General features: G+C 27.5%; 1 protein-coding gene across 2 annotated transcripts; it reads right to left on the reverse strand.

Annotated features, from left to right (window-relative positions):
- Nucleotides 1-387: 387 nt before the first annotated feature.
- On the reverse strand, nucleotides 388-9495 carry LOC112683576 (ornithine decarboxylase 1-like). Of its 2 annotated transcripts, none has more exons than XM_025554667.1 (10): nucleotides 7874-7984; nucleotides 7618-7775; nucleotides 3436-3606; nucleotides 3231-3327; nucleotides 2077-2153; nucleotides 1841-2013; nucleotides 1486-1786; nucleotides 1170-1412; nucleotides 886-1097; nucleotides 388-783 (listed from the first exon to the last, which is right to left on the reverse strand). In XM_025554667.1, the coding sequence occupies exons 3-10, from the start codon at nucleotides 3523-3525 to the stop codon at nucleotides 597-599; spliced, it is 1380 nt and encodes a 459-aa protein (XP_025410452.1). In that variant the 5' UTR covers nucleotides 3526-3606; nucleotides 7618-7775; nucleotides 7874-7984; the 3' UTR covers nucleotides 388-596. The 2 variants fall into 2 exon arrangements, with proteins under 2 accessions (XP_025410452.1, XP_025410446.1); XM_025554661.1 differs by lacking the exon at nucleotides 7874-7984 and adding an exon at nucleotides 9320-9495 and having other exon boundaries at nucleotides 597-783.
- Between the last annotated feature and the right edge of the window lie 12061 nt (nucleotides 9496-21556).

The raw sequence follows: 21556 nt of genomic DNA on the forward strand, positions 1-21556 counted from the left end.
ATTTGAATTAATAGAATACTAATAGAAGTTGTTGTACTCTGTAACTATTATAAACTTCTTTTTTCAACCTTTCTCCATTGATGAAAAATGGATATTAACTAAATCTCTAGTTACAATAAAAAAGAAACAATAAAATATATGGTAGCTAATTATGTATAACAACAATATATGATAATATGAATCTTTCAGGTTCAATCTGATTAAAAAATAGATGATTAAGAAAATCATAAAGTGAGAAAACAAAATTATTTCCATAAGTGTCATAATATCTATATTTATCAATAAACAAACATTAATTTTATTTGGATAGTTGTCTAATACTAGTGTTAAATAATTTGATGTTAATATTTCATAATGTGTTTCAAACATTAAACATTACACAACGCACCAATAAATATCATCATTATATTCAAAAGACAACAAATCTTAAACTATGGTAAAGAATAAATTAAAAGATTAAAATGTATTATTTGTGTATAAATGTAATTATGGAGAGCTGCCTCTTTACTCAATTCAGTGAATGCTAACAGAAACTTAAAACTAATTTTAAATATAATAAAACGGAGACTAAGTTATTTCATTATACAAGCAAAACCTCATGCTTCAGGCAAAGAAAACGAATTTTTTAAATGAAGACATGGATAATTTCTAGTATAGTCTAAATCATTTTCATCCCAATCATCTTCATCGCTTGAATCTGATCGAACCATCTTGATAGTTGCAACAATGGGCACGGTTGTAAAGTGATCCTCTGATATTGGCATTAAATTTTTCAGCTTGAGCCTAAACAATATATTACACAGTTTAAATTATGATAAAATTATCAATATTTAAAACACTATATATTATATTCAATTATATCATATATTACAAACAATTACCAACCAAATTTCACGGCTGGCAATGGCATAGACTTTAGGTAGAGGAAATCCATTAAATGTACTAGCCACAGGTATCGTATAAGCTCCCATGTCCTCAAAAGTAATCCAATCACCCATTTTCATAAGAGGCAAGTTTACCAAATCAACCACCTGATCTAATCCATCACAAGTAGGTCCCCAGATGGAACTTTGAGTGATTGGGCTCATTGGATAATCCTACAGTAACATAAAACAAGTTTATATAATCTTAATGTTAACTAAGTATCCAGGAAATAACTCGTAACTCACATTCAAAGGTTTGGGCTCAACAATCGAATGATCATAAAGTATACTATTAAAAGAACCGTACACTCCATCATTGATGAAATACATGATATGATCTTTGTCATTTGATCGCCTCTTTATTGAATGAATTTTAGTGGCAAGTGTAAATGCTGAGGCCACAAAAAATCTCCCTGGCTCCGCCATAATAGTCACTCCACTATTTGGAGGAAACCATTCATTAAGGGCATCATTCACTACATCTGAAATCTATAAAATTGAATGCAATTAGTAAAAATTTAAAATGTAAATTTCATAAATATATTTTTAATAAGTTACATACTTTGTCCAGTGATGTATTTTTATTTCCAGGAAATCCTCCACCTATGTTCAACAAGTACATATTCATAAAACCTAATTGCTGAGCAAGACGGAAAATTGTTGCAGCAGCAGCGATTGCCCTTCGAAAGGCAATTGGTTCATTGCATCCTGAACCAACATGAAAACTAACTCCTACTATAGATAAACCTAAGTCGCGGGCCAATGAAATTAATCCAGGTGCTTCAGTTTGAGGATCACAGCCATATTTGATACCAAGTGGACACTGTGTTTCAGTAGCATCACAACGAATTCGAATAACTAGGCTAAAATACAAATAAATAAATATTTAAGTTATGAACTAGCCACAATTAACTTACTTGCAGGTTGGATGTATAGATTTAATTTTGTAAAGTTCCAGTTCATTATCAAATGTTGTCAAATCAACACATTGATTCATAGCGTACTTGATATGTGAAGTCATTTTTGCAGGATTAGCGAATATTATACGTGATGGACTTACTCCCAAATCCAACACTTTTTTTATTTCCGCCTAAAAAAAAAAATATAATCAACCCATGCTCTTACATAATTTATCTTTTTAAAATAATCCTACCTTGGAAGCACAATCGAAACTCATTCCAAAGGCAGCTAAAGTTTCTAAGGCAAGGGAATTGTCGTTGCACTTCACAGCTGAAATGTATTATTTAATTAAAATTATGTACTTAGGCAAAATATCAAAATATAATTTTATAAATTACTAAATACTAAATATTCAATCATATATAAATTAAGCTAGAAATATAATATTTGAGAGAATATTTCAAATCAAATATAATTGACTGCATAAACTGTTAAGCATTTATATTATCCAGTTACTTTATCTTTATTATTTATTCAAGTTTTTAAGAGCATGATTATTCTTAATTTTTTTTTTTTTTTAATTGAAACATAATTCTTAACTCCAGATTTTATAACATAGAATCTGTATTAAATCAAAACAAAAAATTAAAATAAACAAAAACCTTGATTTGATATTTTAAAATAACATTTCTTATGATCATATTAAAAAAATATGATTATAAAAGAGTCAAACAATCCTTTTTTAGCATAAAATATAAAAGTTTTCAGCACTTTATTTGTTACAAATGCATGCAATATTTTTTATATAACTAATTATCTAACTAATACTAGTTATTTAATATATCAATATGTAATAATATATCAAATAAAATTACTAGATTACTACAAATTACAAAAATAAAATTAGGTAATACCAGGGTCATTTGAATCTTGATTATATATTCATAATCATATAAACAAATAGTACAAGGCTAAGTATGAAATGTAATATTAAAATGTTGCCTTTTGTATTCTAAGAATTAATAAAATCAATCAATTTAATTAAATTTAACATATGTACATACTAACTAAAGAATTAGTATACATTTTACATAGTACTAAATTAACATTTCATATGATTAAAAAGTTAAATATTATTATAAAAAAATATAATAAAAACTATTCAAGGAAAGAAGTAACCAAGTATAAAACAAAATCTTATATATTATTTATGTAAAAATCAGGTTTAAATATTTAGATATTATAATAAATTCTTATATTAAGGCACAGTATTAATTTTTGGAAAAGTCATCAATTGAATTAAAGTTTAAAACTAATTGAATACAATTAGTTTAAAATACTACTATTCACATAATATTCATTAGTTTGATAAAAAGTTTAATATAAATATATTTCGGTCAAACTTACCATAAAATGGTTTTATACGAGGCATTTTTTGCTGCCATATTTTTGCTTTGTAAACAAGATCTCCAATATCAAATATATAAAAAGGATCAGATATTTCCTGAATAAAAAAATGTATACAATATTTTATTAAATAAAAATAGATGTATTAAAATTATAAACATAGAATAGATTAAATTATGTGGTAAACACTAAACTAAACCATTACCTTTGTTCTAACTATATCCTTAATAATTTCTTCAACCGTCACATTATTATCAATGACATGGATTTGTTCTTCAAGACCACAAATTCTCATACTTATTTTGCTTGTACAATACAACTAAAGTCTTATATACTATATTTAATCACCAATTTGTTAGTAAATTGAAAAGGTAAACTGTAAACAGAAAAAATTAAATTAATAAAAAACCTTGAATCAAATTATCTTTTTGTGATAATTTTATAAATATAAAGTAATATAATAATATTAATACCTAACTAAAAATAATTAATAAAATAAATGTATAATAATGATACATTAGTGTTTAAAATTATAGTATGTATATATTAACTTAATAGATTTGTTAATTTTTTTTTTATATATACCTACTTCTAGGCAGGGATGGGAAAGATACTAGAAAAAAATATCTAGATACTAGACACAAGATAGAATAAGGAACGAGTATGTTAAATGTAATATGGGTGTAGTGTGATAGTGGACAAGATGAGAGAAAATAGACTGAGATGGTTTATGGTTTGGGCATGTGATGAGACGAAAGGAAACAAAAGTAGTAAAAGTGGTTATGAAAATGAATGTTGAAGAGAAAAGAAGAAGAGGAAGACCAAAAAAGAGATGGTTGGATATGATTGAGAATCATAAGAGAGCTGTTAGTGTGTGTGTAGGGAATGTAAAAAATCAAGACGAGTGGAAGTTATAAACCCAACCATTATCTTTTTTTAAGATTAAATAATAAAAAAATAAAAACAAAAATAATGTATAAAAAATTAAATAAATTTATTACTTATTACTTTACTTTAAGAATTACGAATAATTTTTAAAAAAATTTAATTTTCGAACATTTTATCACAAAATCTAGAATATGTTAGCAAATACATGAAGCCGACCAAAAAAAACATTATTTCAACTAGCGCTTAAGAAGCACAAACTTGTGTTGTAGTAAACAAATAATTTAGCCTAATTCACTCTAAAATAAGTCTCTACTTTACTATAACTTATTTCACGAAATATGTTATCAATTAATTTAGTACTTATATCAGTTAACTAATTGATAACTTGCATAAGACAAATATCATATAAAATTGACTTATTTTTTCTTAGAGAAAAATGTATTTTCATTTATATCTTATATTCAGGGCCACATTTAGGGAGGTCCGGGTTCAACCCCACCCCAGGGCCAAAAAAAAATGTTTTTTATTATTAATGACGTGTAATATATTCGTAGTTTCATTATTACGCTTTGAACTTAAAATATACAACTATACAAATATTATGATAGTTAAATAATTATATTGATAGGTGTTTGAAAACTTTTGTAAACTATACTGTTTTTATATTCCAATAACTATTAATTTACTGTAATGTAAAAGTAAACTGTAAATTGGTTAAAAAGTTGTATAAAATAATATCTATTTATAGCAGTAATTTATCTTATTTATCTGTGCAATGAAAAAAAAAAAGATAACGATTATTTTTGTTAAACACCCCCAGAGCAAGATTTAATGTATGCCACTGATACAACCAGAATTTATTATCAAATATAATCAATTAAGATATTATTAATAATTAGTAATTTATATTTATTAATTAAATTAGATATATTTAAATAAATTAAATGCAATACAGTCCCCTTAGGAAAGTGCTAAGTAAATAGCACCATGGGTTTAACGAACCTGGGGCCCTGAGCTCTAAGCTCATTTTAATTGGTTGGATTAGACTGGTTCTCTAGGTTGGGGGTTTGGTAACAGGCTAACAACCCGTTAGTGAATAAAATATAATTGTTAAGAAACCAAAAATAAACCCTATGGATAAAGATATGGATAAAACACAATGGAAACTGCAGACTACCAGGATTTATAATTGGTACATGAAATATAAGAAGTTTATATGAAGCAGGAACATTTGGTACGCTAGTTTTTGCAATATATATTTAAGGTAAATATAATTACGTTACAAGAAATAAAATGGCAAAGGATGCATAACAACCAGTAACATGACGTAATTCTATAATGGTACAAAGATATAAGCATAGTGGTTATTGGGAAATCCCGAGACGATGTTCAAAGTACTATTAAAGAACTGATAAGGATAGGAAACGTAATTGGTTTAACAATGAACAGCGGAAAAACTAAATACATCGAGGTAGAACGAGAAGGCATGATCATAACAACCTCCAGGTGAAAAATAACATCTTTGAACAAGTACAAGAGTTCTTTCGGTACCTACTACTCTAAAAATAGACAAATTAATATACATGTAAAGATCAATATTAGATTGGGTGCAGCTAACCGATATCTTTATGCACTGAAAACCCTCTTTAAATCCAAGTTATTGTCAAGGAAAATGAAAAAACACCATTGTATAAGATATATAGATGTATTGACACATGCAGTGGCGCCCAAACAGGTTACCAAGGGGTACAATTGCATGTTAGGTCATGTGTCGGAGGTTGGTGGGTATATAATTAGACAACCTGGGTACCAAACATTATGGAATATGATAAGCAAATAACATTATTATTATAACACTAACATTATACTTATATGGCACTGGGTGTAGACATCTTAATTTTAATTAATTATAATAAATCTTAATTTCTTAAATTTATAGTTGTTTTAAGAGTTAATTATAATTACAGACAACAATTTAAAAGAATTAGTGGGTGGACGGGTAACTTTTTTTAGTTGTATGTGCTCTCAAAATACTTCTGTGCACCACTGGAAACAAGCATGTGTCACATGGACAATGATGACAGGTGATGACTAAAAAATTTCTTTAAGAGAAGTTCTTAGAACAATGTAGGGACCCATATTCAACCATATGGAACAGAAATGGGAAATAAGAACGATCACTAAACTATACCAGATTTACAATATAGAAGATAATGATCCAATTCATCAGGGGAAAAAGAATAGAATGGGCAGGCCATGTATGGCAAGCCTATGAAAGTATGTTAAAAGGAGCATTGACATATATGGTGAGGGGAAGAATACTCAGTTTAAGGCCGCGGAAAATATAGAAGGAAAACATCAGGGAAATGCTGAAAGAAATTATAGTAGACTGGAAGCAGACACATGATAAAAATTTATGGCAAGATGCAGTTTTGGTGGCCTAAAGACTAAATGGCTCGCAATCGTTTGAATTGAATAATGAACTATTATAGAAAAGCTCTAAAAAAACTTTTATGATGTAAAATCTTATTGTTTTTTATAACTTTAATGATTCAAAAATATTAATATTAACCATACAAAAAAATTATTGAATTCATAATTTTATTAGTTTTTAAATTCTTTAGATTTATATTTTAATAAAATATATTTAATATGATAATAACATAAATTTTAATAAATCGAAAAAAAAATTTCATGTAGTTTTAAATTAAAATAGAACATGTTTTTCAAAATAATAAAAAACCCCATTAAATAAATAGCTATTTTTTATGCATCAAATAGATAACTACTAACACACATTAATTTAATTTAGATTATTTTTCTAACGTGAAATGATTAATACTGCAAAATGTCCAAATCAAAGTACAAATTAGATAACAATTTTCCATCAGATACTTCATTAAATGTATTAATATCAATACAGCATTTAATTTAATCTTTAAATTTGAATTATAATAGTTTATATTACCTATCCAAACTAATTATTATTAAGTTATATTAAAATAGAGAAACATTATTTACATTGAATAATAAGCTGAATAGTATTAAAGTTAATCAATTTTATTTGTGAATATTGCTTTAGTATCTACTTTAATTGCATTTTTTAAAAATACAGTTTTCCTCAATTTAACTGGTAAACGATACATGGTTTTACTTTAAACTTTCAAAAATGTATTTAATTAATTTTTATTAGGTATTAAGTTAATAAAAAAAAAAGTAGATTGCCCTAAAAACTGTTAAATATTAATGTTTAATATTAAATAAAATATATACAACATAAAACATTTATTATAGAATTACAGGTACTCCTTCAGAATAAAATTTATTTATTATATTAGTTATGGAAATATTGAGTAATATCAGTACTCTAGATATAATATATCCAATAAATCAAATTTAATTTTTTTTTTCCCATTAAAAAAAAAAAAGTTGTAACTACCTTCTTATAGATGCAACTATCATAGATTGACTATTATAAATTACTACATATATTACTTACGAGGCAGCTCTGTAGTGATATTTTAGTCAACAGTGTAACGCTTAATCACAGAAATAATGTCAGCAACGCCACGGTGGATCTACGTTTAGTCCAGATTGCCAATTCACTGTATACCAAGCGTTTCCTGTTGCACACCACTTTACCAGCTGACACTGTCCCTGTAAATATCAATTTTGAACAATTTATAACATATTACATAAAAACTAAATATTTTTAATAAAAATAAAACACTTAGAATAATTTATAAATAACCTACCCAGGTATTCTGAAAAACAATATTTGCATAATAAATAAAGTTGAGAAAATATACAAGTGAAACATGTAGCACTTAGAGTTCAGAGTAAAAGAATGAAAACTGTTAATAGTAACACTTTTATAGATCATATTAATTTATCTTATCTTAGACTACACAAATAAAGATCAAAGATCAGTATTTAATCATTTAAGATTTACATACATTAAGTTTTAAATTAATATTTCAAATTTAATATACTTAAATAAATATTAAACACATTTAGAATTACCTTCCAAATTTTTGAATATTTTACTAATTTAAGTATATTTTAATAATTTAAAAAAATAATTTCAGTATACATGCTCTGTAATCAATATAATGTTATAACAAACAAGTAATATCTAATCATAAATTAATGTCATATATTACAAAACACTTGAAAACAAATACAAATAAAACACAATTAAATTTTTTTTTTAAAACTATGATACAATACTTTCCTACTTAAATAAGAGTATGTTACTGATCAACTCATAAAATATATTACGCATTAAATAGTACAAATATTTGAAAATATTAATAATTATTTATATCTAGGAATTTGAAATGAAATAAAAATTACTTATATTTTTTCCTACATTATACCATTTACTCATGGTTAATAATGGTGAAAACACTTATCAAAAATATTTCTGAATTTAAGTTCCATTATAGTATTATATTAACCTTGAATATTTAATTCATAGGTATATAACATCACTATCATTTAACCACCTCTTCAATCAACAAATCAATTTGCACTTGACATTAAAACCTATTATGTCATTCTATCAGAATTACTCGACATCACATACAATAAAATATTAACTCAACATTTGGTTAGATATAGAAAACAGTATTACATACTCACATGTTGGATAAATTTAACCAAATGCATAATTATTTGAAAAATGAATAAATGAAAACTAATACTTCTTGTTATAAGACACTCAGAAAAGAATAAAAGTTCCTGGTAGAAATAAAATAAATAAATGTTTTAAGCAACGTACGATAAATTAATGAATAAATGACGAGATGTAAGCAAAATCTAACCTAACCGAACAATGACAACATATTTTAAACACTGAATGATTTTTGGATATTCAAAGAAATCTAGTTGCATCGATAATTAATTATATTTATTGACAATCAAAAGGCAATGCGTATTATGACACAAATCTATCATCAACGAGTATGGTTCAAGGGTAATCAGTTAGACTTGTTAACCGTTTAGGTAAACAAACCGAACCGTATTCGTCAACGGAATGTTGTGATACACGGATTAAAAGTGCAAAGTTTAAACGGGACCAAAAAGTGTCGTTCACTAGTGTTTGGCGGCGTCGACAAGGTATCGAGCGGCGATGACGTTCGCGAAGAGACCGGAAATAATTACGATAAAAAAACGGTGCAAAATCCGGAAGCTCTTACCTCTGTTGAAGTGGAACACCACCACCCTAACTGAATTCTGTTTAATGGCGAAATTTTGACTGAATGTTGGAAACAGATAAAAAACGAAAAATATGCATTAACTCCACGGACATACGAACACACGAACGTACAGTGACAGAAAGGACAAAAACATGTACTTTCGCGATAATGGAGATTGCAGTTGCTGCTGATTATTATTATTATTATTGTTGTTGTTTTTATCAGGACGTAGGGAGTAAAATGAAATGGTTCTGGAAAAAAAAACACATGGAAACAGTGTGGCCCCCTCGACCAAGTATAGGAATATCGTACAGTTTGCGTCAGATACGACAATATAATTGTTAGGTTGTGTGTGCGCGCATACTGTTATATTTATATAAACCACGCATGGGACAGATCGGTGGGCAATGCCGTGCCCTTCGTCTGTTGTGCCATAATACCGTGCACTTCCTGGCAAACATTGTACCGTCCGCCCTAAGACGCCCGTTCAGCGTGGTCCCAGTGCTTGATTTGGCAAAATTAAAGAAGGGGGACTCTGTTTGCTTAAAAAAAAATTGCGTCCCCAAAACTTGTTAAGCGTTATAATTATAACGTATTAATAGTAAGGGGACGCTAAAATTTCTAAAAATTAGATGGGTTACTCCGCCTCCCTACGTCCCCCCGCAAGTCGAGCACTGCTTGGTTAGACGGTAGGGACAGATTACAAAGACGAGCGAAAAAAATAAAAAAAAACGTTGATTGCGCTGAACCTCGTATAAAAATAACGGCTTTGACCTCAGACGACCGGACGGATCGTGTTTAAAATACGATTTAAAAACATGGTCGTATTTAGGAAGGAGGCACAAGGGAGCAGTTGCCTCGGGCAACAAATTTTTTCTTGTGAATTTTTAATCCTAACAAATTTTTTTTATTAATACCATCAGTAAATCCCTAAAAACGGTCTATGTCGATTACATATAATAGCGTATTTCAATTTGGGATGATCGTACGCGAGCGAACGTGGATAATTCGCGTTTTATTCATTATTGAGAATTCTCTGAGCCATGCCGTAAATCTTAGATAACGACGAAGATGATCTAAGAATAGATACCAACACCATTCTCTATAGACTCATTTTCTTTGAGTCTTTTCCAATAAGAATAAAGTACGAATATTACTCATATTTTACCGCAGACGGTTAAATATAACCCGATCGGCGTCAAGAGATGATTCGCAAAATATTAAAAATAGTTAAGTCGACAAAAATGTATTAAACAACACGTAGAATAATACGTAATATTAGCACGAAAAAGCCTGCTAAGGGATCCATGGGGAAACCTTTCTTCTTAAAACGAACGTCAACCGTGCGCCATAGGTCATATTTTGTGCTCTACCGTCGGAATGCAATATATCTATTACTACGTTATTTTTTTGTACAAAATGATACATCGTAATAAAATATTTTGCGTTATTCATCGTAAAACGCATATTAATATTTTCTAGTGTCCTTAAAAATGTTCAACACCGTATAGTGTATACATTATTACCCAGTTTATTTTTTATTTTCACTCCTGGTCGCCATCCAAAATTAATATAACATCTCATAACTGTGCAACGGTCAACTTCAGTATAACGTATACAACTAATGTATTCGTATATCTACGACTAGTGAGTATATCATGTATCACGCCAGCAATAATTCTTTATGATTGCGTGTTATGTAGTGATTTGAACTTACACGGACCACTCGAGAATTTGTGTTTATATGGTGATAGTATTGTCGGCGATATCAACCAATTACGAATCACTTATTTGTGGTCGTTAAAAGTCGGTACCGACGACAATAGAACCACACCACAGCTACAAATATGGCGTACATTCTATTATTATATTTTTATTATTTTTATTTAGAGTAAAAATGGAATTAGAAAAGGAAGTACTTTATTATTTTTATATAATAATAATGATGATAATATATCATATAATTTATTTTATCGTGCTGGTGGTGAATGGTCAGAAAGTGATTGGCGTGTCGCACCATGTCAACCCTAAGCATAATTAGGGTCAGAGCCATCTTAAGGTTTTATGGGGCCCTGGGCCCAACATGTTTCGGAAGCCTTATAATACTAAATTATGATACATATATACATATTTTAACACATAATGTATTATTATTTAATAAATATCATACTTCATTAGTAAAAAGTGAATTTTTGTGTAAATCTCTGTTACTTTAGTGTTTATTATAATTTCAAAATATATGCCTATATGCCAAAAAATATTTTCCTATTAATTAAAACATAATAGGTGCCTATGCTACCTACGTATTATTCGAATTTACTATACAACAGTGGTGGTTTTACGGGGGAGTACAGGGGGTCTGGATTCCTCCCTCCCAGGTTACGCCTATAAATTGTGATATATTATATTTTGTCTTGTAACTAAAATGCTATAGCAAAAAAAAACAGCATATGATACTATGTTTTTTTTGTTAGTGTAAGGTTTACATTTTAAGGCTTAAAATAATAAATTATTAATGGGTTAAACATTTTTTTGTCTTCATATAGTATAGGATAATGTAAAAGGACCCCCCCCCAAAAAAATTAAAAAAAAAACGCTATTGTTATATGGTAGTAGTACGTTATAGTTGCTAATATTATAATAATTGTATTACGCTTTAGTATATTGCTGCGCATAAAGAGTTAATAATAATTACACAATCATGCACTCATACGACGGAAGGGAGTGAAAGGTAATTTAATTTCCTCAATCTGTAATTATATATTCCATTAAAATCAACGAGGCGGAGTGTCAAAGTGGGAATAAAATTATCGTATATCAGATTTCATTCAAATCTCACTACGCCCTTCTTCGTCTATTCATATACAAATACGTTTTGTTGAAAATCATCGATAGGGCTGTTACTCTAAAATAATTTTTGCAAAATTATAAATTATTTACAATGTTTTACCCTCCTAAAAATGTAAAGTGGAAAATCCTGTATAACAAACATATTTTCACCCTCTCATAAAAAGTTTATTATTATTTATTAGCAATATTGTGTAAAAGAGTAAATGTAAAATCAATTTCGTACATCTTTCTACAATTGCCCTGATCGCCTATACAATCTAGATTCTAGATAACTTATGTATAATGTACCTATATTTTAGATTCTAGAGTATAGATACATTATACAAAAATATTGTTAAAAATTCAAAATGTCCACATTTAGAGACATCGACTTACAAGAAATAGGGACCCAAAATTATACCATACATCAGACGAAAACAAGACGTCTCCAGTAGTAAGAACTCCGGAACAATTACCCGAAAAATATTTTTTGTTTATAATAATGAACAGATTTCTGTTTCCTTATTATAGTTAAACATATAATCTTGGGATAGGTAAATTATACATAATTTGATAAGTACAATTATCGCCATGGAGTTCTCATTTATAAATATGAAAGAAACAAAATGATTTACTTGTATTTATTTAGTATGAATATCTTTTCTATCAGTTATTATTATTTCTGTTGTGATTTACTAATTTAAATTGTTTATATAATACTATAATTTATACACTTTAAATGATAAACATGGTATTTTAATTTTTATTACATGTATTGTCATTTTTGACATTAATTACACATAAAACGTTTATTTTGTAACGAATTATGCTAATTGGCTACAGTAAATTTATAATTTTTTTTTGTTAACTAATATTAACGACAGACGATTTAATACTTTCACTTTATTAACTGCTAGTATTATGTCTACCTATGATAGTGACTTAGTTTATTAGTTTATATATAGTTTAGTAACAAGTTTCAATATTGAACTACAAATTAATTACCGTTATAAAGTGGTTAAATGACGAACGAAAAGACCAAAAGTATAAAATTGATCAAATCAATATTTTATTTTCGCTGTCCTTCGAATTTTAAAGATTCAACAAGGAGCTTCTGAACATTTTTAAAAAAAATTAAAATTAAATAATGAAAATGTACTAGTTTTATCTTTATTCCCAGGGATTATTCTAAGGATTTTTATCAACTACGCATTTTGTTAAAATAAGACTATTAAAATAGAACTATGATCTCAAAATATACTGTCAAATTATAGTTAAAAATAATAAAATGCGTAGCTTCTATATGAAATCATTTAAAATGTAATTTATCTAAAAGATATAAAACAATTTACATTCGTGTTCAAAGTATTTTTTTTAATATTTTTTAATAATTTTCCTTTTTACTTTGTTTATAAATCATAATGTAATGTATAAAATAACACTAAGCAACATTGAATTAAAAATCAATTACGCAAAAGTTTATTATCAAGTGCGTATCTACCTTTTCCAAATACGCAAAATAAGCCCAACTGCGTTTTAGAATAAGCCCTGTTTATTCCAAGTAATAACATACATACATAATTAAGAAATCTATAAATACTATTTATCATATACGATAGTTGTATATTGAATATCAAAATTATTTTAAAAAGTTTAGGCTAACGTACGTAATATAGGTACCTCCATATTGTTGTGTATATTTTTCACTGAAATTGTTCTCATGTACCGTGTCTCTTTGTTCAACTTGGTAAAATAATTTTTGCTCTCAAAAATTATGGATTAGTTACTAATCATCTGTTTGGGGTTATGTTATAGCTTTTTTTAATTTTAATTAATTCATATTAGTTAATTTTTTATTTTAATTTGCGTTGCTATTAATAAATAATAATTAATTATCATTAAAAAAAAAATGGTGGGGGGGTGGAAACACCTTACACGCCCCCGTAACTACGCCACTATATACATATATATATTATAATAAGGTACTTTGAGTTAAAAATAAAATAGTTTGTATGTATCAAAGAACTATATACTTTCATCTCAACCAGTTTCCAAAATGTATTTAATTTTAATTGTGTAGTACTAATAAACTAAAACAATATAATACCTAGTACCTAGGTATCAGATGATCAATGTATAATTTAAAACGCAATGTCTTATCATTGTCAATTACAATCATAATTTATATAAACTGCTACATCCATATTTAATATATCTATATATTAACAATTTTAATATTTCAAGTATCATTGATTACAATTTATTAAAATGTATTGATTTTTTCATGGAAACTCAAAATACAAATTTCAATACAATTTTATATTGTATTAGAGTTGGTAATAGTTTAAATACTTATTAAAAATGTAAAATAAAATTGATATGGTTATAATTAATTTTATTAAAGTTTATTTTATAAGATTATTTTTCTAAAAATGTTAATATAGGTTAGCAAGTTGATAAATCTAATATTAGATTTCTTATTAATCAGGTTTTAAATGTTTAATAATTTTAAAAAAAATTTCTTATCTATTTTTAGATTAAATTTACATTTAGAATTCATATATAACTTAAAACTATCATAATTATTTTTTTTTATATGTACTTATCTAATCTAGTTAATTACAAATATAATTAAACTAAAAAAAAAAAATATTTCCAGAAAAAAACTTATAAAAATGTTAAGCTATAGATTGATTAGTTTTTTATTAACTTATTATTAGGGCACCAAAAGTTAGGGTTGATTGATCTAAATAAAACTTTATGGTCCTCACGAATTTTTTTCATATGAACAAATGTCATATTTAAGTAAAAAACCATTATTATAAATAAATTATTATTTTGTTATAAGTAAAAATATATTATTTTTGCTTATGGTAGATTTTAAATTTCATCATTTGTAAACTCGTATACTCAGTACACTATATATTGTATTTATTTATAACTCGTAAGCTGTTTTTTAGTTTCATTAAATTTAATCAGCAGATAAATTATTTACAGCTTGCAATCATTATCAAAAGATGACGGGTCCTCAATTGTGTTACCTCAAATCTAAAGTATGTTCCCACGTCACTATAGTAAAGTACCTATCAAGAGCGATAATCATTTATTAATATATAATACACATCGTGGTAGTGATAAGATTTATATAGGTACGAGTTTACGTATAACTGTAACTATAATTGGTACAAATATATTTTATATTAACTCTTAATTAGTTATTACTAAAATAATTTTACTTGGATACTTAATATAAGATGAGTGTTTAAAGTTCAGAGTAATAACATTTTATTATTAAATTAGTGAACTATGAAATTAGTGAATATTATAGTAATATACAGTAGTGGTCAGCGAATAAGTTGATATTTTATTTTTATGGTAATTGATATAGGTACCTACTTTGATTTATTTAAAATGTACAGTCTTGATACAAAGGCTAGTTCAAAAAGTTATGTATACTTACCTTCACTTATTTTATTTTAATAAATGCCTGTGTTATATTAAGAAGAAACATTTCATAACTATGATAAATTCGTATTGTGAATGATATATATGAAATAACATAGGTACTATTATTTCAGACTTATAGACTTGGTTAATAATATTATATCAAACTTTAACTTTTTGAAAAGGATACCGACGAAGTGGTATTTAATAGCAAAATATGTTATAAAATTAATATTTGATACTTGGAGTATTCAATTTACACCTAAAAATAATAATATTGTACTAATTTGCTGTAATTTTGTTTTTTTGGTCGTTAATGAATAAATCAAATATTTTTCAGAATATTTTATTATTTTCAGATATATTTTTGTATATTTATTTTATTTACATTTTTTTTTTTTTGTATTCTTAGTATTCTTTATAAATATACATTAACTATTAACATAAACACAAGGGCGCCCATATGAGGGGTAAGGGAGAGACATGTCCTCTCCCTGGAAAATTTCAAAAAACCTTAGAAAATTGTTTACTATAATCAGAAAATATTTATTTAAATAAAATTTAAAAATTTAATCTAATATATGAAAATCTATAATTTATTTATAAAAAATCTATTTATTTAGTTTGGAAAATCAGGTTATCAGTTATAAATAACAATACGCTTTTTCGTTTCATTCTATGGACAATTATCGATTCTTAAAATAGGTCGGTACTGGTTTGCGCACAAATATCAAAAAGACAACTTGTTTGGGCACAAAACTACCACTCGTTTGGGAACAGTCGAGTCGTAATCATACACATGGTTTGCGCACAGTTACTTTTTAGACTTTAATAGTTTAATACCTTGCATATTAATATTTCTTTATTATTAAAGTACTTACATACATTTTCTTTCCCCCTTAACAGACTTAGGACTGTTTATGAATGTATTCATAGGTGTGGTTAAAAATGTATGTTAATTGCTTATTAATAATTGTAATAAATAATATTTAATACTTGTTCAAGTTAAAAATGCATGTTCATTTTAATTTTAATATAATATGATTGGTATATATACGTATAGGATAATATATACATGTCTATTATTTTTTGCAATAAAAGTTTTCCATTATTTTAATGTATTTAATTTGGTCTATTTCGCCAGATTTATATTTTGTCCATTAGTTTATGCGATGTTCAACTGATTCTATTGACTCCTTACGGCGATAATTATTTATATTTTTGTTGATTGATGTTATTTTTAATTCTGTTTCGCTTTGTATTTTAAGAATTACGCTTATTACCTGGTGTATGTGGGGATGTGAAGTGTAAAATTGTTGGTTAATATGTCTATGAAATGCTTCTACACCGTTCGTAGTTCGAGGTTCGTCTTTTGGATGTCCTGCCCATAACGTAGGATTACATTTTGAATTGGGAATTATATATGTTTCAAGAACGTAGTTGGAAATGAAAAATCTGACGTTGGGCAATCTGATATTAATTGTGTAAAGGCATCTTTTACTTCTTTTGGAGGTAAATACGGCAAACCAAAAAAACTTTTAAGCCAATTGCCAATATTGGAATTTTTGTTATTATACTCAAGTAATAATTGTTTGTTACTTTGAATGTGAAACTAACTTTGAGCTAAATGAAAAGTACAAGCCACAATTTTATAATCGGGATTAAGATTTAGTAAAGCATTGTGTGCGGATATCTCAAAATCTACATGGAACTCTTTAATATTTACTTCTTGGTTAAGCGTATAAACACAAAGGTCCTAAATTGTTATCCACATTGTATTTTACGTTGAAATTGACTTACTTTTCAAAAAAATATTATTTTCGTGTGCGCAAACCAGTTGTATATTTAACATAACCGTGTATGCAAACGAGTTCCGATTTTTCAGGTAAAAATTATGAGTTGTGCGCAAACAAGTTGCAGCGGGGTTTCATCGATTCCGCCAGACCTTTTTATACTTTGGTACAAGGCTTATCGATTCCGCCAGCATCGATTCCGCCAGTGCAGGCAGTCTAAAAACGACCTATCGATTCCGCCAGGGAAAAATAATCTTCCCGGACATTTTAGTTTTATTTTACTTACATAGCTATAGGTATTATAAATATTATATGAAATACCTGTATAAAATTGTTATCGCCAATTGATGATAATCTAACTTGTAATGATGTTAAAAACGACTAATAGTAATGTCCTACGCTAATGTGGTTAGTCTCAATTTATCATCGTGTCATTATACTTCGCAATAATGAATTTCGAAATCGTAGCTGGTGAACGAGAAAATGACTTAGTTATTTATCAAAATGAAAAATTTATTAAAAGATTAAGAGGCTAAAAAAATTAACCGCTCACATTTCATTAGTTTGTCATCATCCCATTATAAAAAATAATATTGTAAAATCCATCATACTATGAAAATATCATTGTATAACTTAAAACTATATTTGACAAAGTTAATTGTATTATTATATATATATATTGTACTGTATTAATTATTATACTGATTATTAATTTTTAATTAATATTTTTTAGAATTATTTTTTAGATATATTATTATTATTATTATAACAGAAACAGGTTGACAGCAGCAGTTGCCAGGTCGAGGTAGAAATTGGTAGGTGGCGGAATCGATAGGTTGTTTTTAGACTACCTGAACTGGCGGAGTCGATACTGGCGGAATCGATGCTACATTGGCGGAATCGATAGGTCCCCGTTGCAGCCTTAAAATATAGTGTATTTCCAGAAATACGGTATGTATATGTGTGTGTTTACATAAGATGTTTTAAGTGTCCAATTTATAATAGTAATTAAATAAAAATTTTAATAAATTACTTTAATGGTAAATTGGTTAAATAATTATTATTTTATAGTCTTCCAGTTTGATATATGTAATGTAATAGTATAATGTAAAATTATAAACCCCTTCCTATATCGTGGGTCATTCCTATTTATGAATAGATTAATAAATTGAAATGCTATACCCCCTTGAGAATTTTCCTACAGGCGCCCTTGCATGAACATACATACATTATACAGATTTGATGAATTTAAATCTAACCACTAATATTGCCATAATTTTTTATGAAAACAATACTAGTTTAAATTTATATAAATACATTTATCAATCACCTGTTTGGACACTTTAAGCTTCAGCTTATTTTAATTTTATTCAATATAATTAAGCTAACTTTACAATTTAAGTATTGTATTTAAGAAACCACTAATTGTATTAATTTATTATTAATAAATATTTATTATTTCAAGCTTTTTTATGAAAATTTTTATGAGGTAATATATTCTGCATACATATATATATATATAGTTGTAAGGCTTATTAATTGACAAAAAGTGAGATACCACTGATTAGTCATTATAACTTATCATATTTGAAATAATCTAAATAAATGTATACCAATATCTAGCCCTTAAAACGTAAATGCTTCTTATACTAACTATACTAACTAACTAACAAGCGGTGTAACATCAATAACTGATAATATTATATTAAGTTTTAATTATATACGTCATAAAGTTTACCAATTATTAATATTTAATTTTATCACTTTTTATTTAATTAATATTTTTAAAGTAATGGAGATCAAATTACATAGAAACGTTATATTATTTATGTAAGCATTATAGCATTGATTATATACACAATTAATAATTATAGCTTTATTATATATTTCCATGAAGATTCTTGCTATGTATTTGAAAAAACTAAAATTATATATTATAACTACAATTATTAAAAAATTATTTATAAATTAAAAAAATTAACTATCGGTTAGTCAGCTAAATAAACTACCCATCAAAAATTAAAATTCTTATGAATTAAGAATTTTTTTTTTGTAAATACTAATTTATAAGAATAAAGAAAGTCCATGATTTCAACGTTATTTGAAATGTTGTATTCTAATCATAAACATATCCACAGGGTGTTTCGGATATTCGAAGATACATCCTGCGACAGTGGTGGTTTTTAAACAATTTTCTGGAAGGCGGTCCTTTGATATGATCATATAATATATTAAAATACAAAAATATTTAACCAATTAATAATTTATAACTTAAAAATTTAATTTTATGATCAATTTTTTATATTCTTAAATTTAATTCCTATAAACGAAAAAACCTAACATACCATTTTAAACACAAGTGTCTTGAGCGAATAAGATATCACAACTTGAACTTGGGATCTGAAGCCCCGTCTAGACAATAAAGGTAGAATTCAATAAAATGTGTCATATTAAAAATAATGCTGATGATAACAGTTAATATATATCCGGATCCCAAAACATGGTACCAACAACTTCCTATTTTGCTTAAGTAGTAAGTCTACAGGTAAAAACCATCGAATATTAATTATAACTATATGACAAAACTGCCGGTCAATAATAAACAATGCACATAAATACAGTTAAAGGAGAGCGCGTTATTCTTGTAAGAGAGGGTGAGTGGAGTGGTTTTATATAATTACGCTGGGATCTGAAATGTTGTCACCTCGTCACAGTACATATGTACCTCATTACATCTAATGTATATCTAAAAACTAAATTTAATAAAATACAAATTATTGAAGTAGAAATGTATAGAAAAACTAACATATATATGAATATTTTAAGTTTGTCGGTTAGTAATAAATTAAATCATACATAGTAAATTACATGATTATAATATAAAATTATACTACATAGTACTAGCCATTGTAATAAGAATTTGTCAAATTTATCAAGTAATATTTCATGAGATTTTACTGACAGAACTTTAATTTATTATAAATTAATAATTCTGGTAAATGTAATCCATTCTTTATTTTTAAACGTACATTTTAATGTCCATTTTTTGTGAAATTTAGTTTTTTACGGATTTGTATTTATCATATTTTGTGTTAAAACTGAAATAATGCATTACAAAATTCAGAAAATCGAATATTAAGGTAATGTACTCATTTTTAAACCTACCTCTTTCCTAAGTCTTGCCTAGATAGATTTATGTATCTCCCGTAAAAAAAGTTTTTGTGGACATGTCCCCTTTCTGCAATTAGTGATTCACATATGAACCGTAGGTATGTGCAACGGATTTTTTTCCAGAATAGTTAATCATCTGTCGATTTATCGTATTGCTAGTTACCCATATTTCACGGAAACGACCATGACACATCGATCAGTAAATTTATCAATATCAACGGGACCCAATCTTTTTGAGATTATTACCCGCAAACCGGGTAAGATACTAATATATACCCCTACCCGCTAAAAAAAGCACATGTGCCAGACCTAAGATCGTAGTAAGCGGGGAGGGGGCTAGAAGAGCCTACGTCCCGGGCGCTACATCACTGCCTTGGGAAACACTTGCAGTTGCTATTTGGGGGTTAGAGAAGGCGCCGTTAATTTTTGTGACAAATGTTCTTTGACTTAGATAAGATTTTATTAAAAGGTAATATGGTGCGGGCAGGAAGGATTTTAGTTTGAAGAGTAGTCCTGGGTGCTAAAAGGTGCGATTCCTTAAAGCACGTCTATAGACGCGCGACCAATGCAGCTGACGCAGCGCGACTCTAATTTTAACTGCTTTTCCTATTTTTAAATGAAACCTATTCCCAACACCGCCGCGCGGCTGTTGCGTCTCTAATCGAGCGACTGACGACCGCTTGATAGGCGGTCAAAACGCACTAGACGCGCGACCGATTATCGTTGACTTGTTAATTTGATACCATTTATTTACCGTCATTTGATTTACCCATATAATTTTAAAATGTCTTATGATAACAATGTAGATTATATACCTGCCGCGCGTCTCTTGCGACTGCGTTTTGTAGTTGTACGCAATACCTACTCAATCGCATCGCAAAAATTCAAATCGCGCCGCGTCAGTCGCGCGTCTACAGACGCGTCCTAAGGAATCGCACCTAAACTCTGTCCAAAGCTTGCACGATATCTAGGAATATACCGTTGCAAACTTTTTTGTTCT

This window comes from Sipha flava, unplaced genomic scaffold, assembly GCF_003268045.1.
Source record: "Sipha flava isolate LNK unplaced genomic scaffold, YSA_version1 104_pilon_pilon, whole genome shotgun sequence".
Lineage (NCBI taxonomy): Eukaryota > Metazoa > Arthropoda > Insecta > Hemiptera > Aphididae > Sipha > Sipha flava.

What these genes read in the sequence shown, in the direction of transcription:
- LOC112683576 (XM_025554667.1), bottom strand. Translation starts at nt 3,525, where the DNA reads ATGAGAATTTGTGGTCTTGAAGAACAAATCCATGTCATTGATAATAAT. An exon ending in TCGTATAAAACCATTTTATG is followed by an intron (nt 2,154 to 3,230) that starts GTAAGTTTGACC and finishes AATACATTTCAG; the next exon opens with CTGTGAAGTGCAACGACAAT. An exon ending in AAAATACATCACTGGACAAA is followed by an intron (nt 1,413 to 1,485) that starts GTATGTAACTTA and finishes TCAATTTTATAG; the next exon opens with ATTTCAGATGTAGTGAATGA.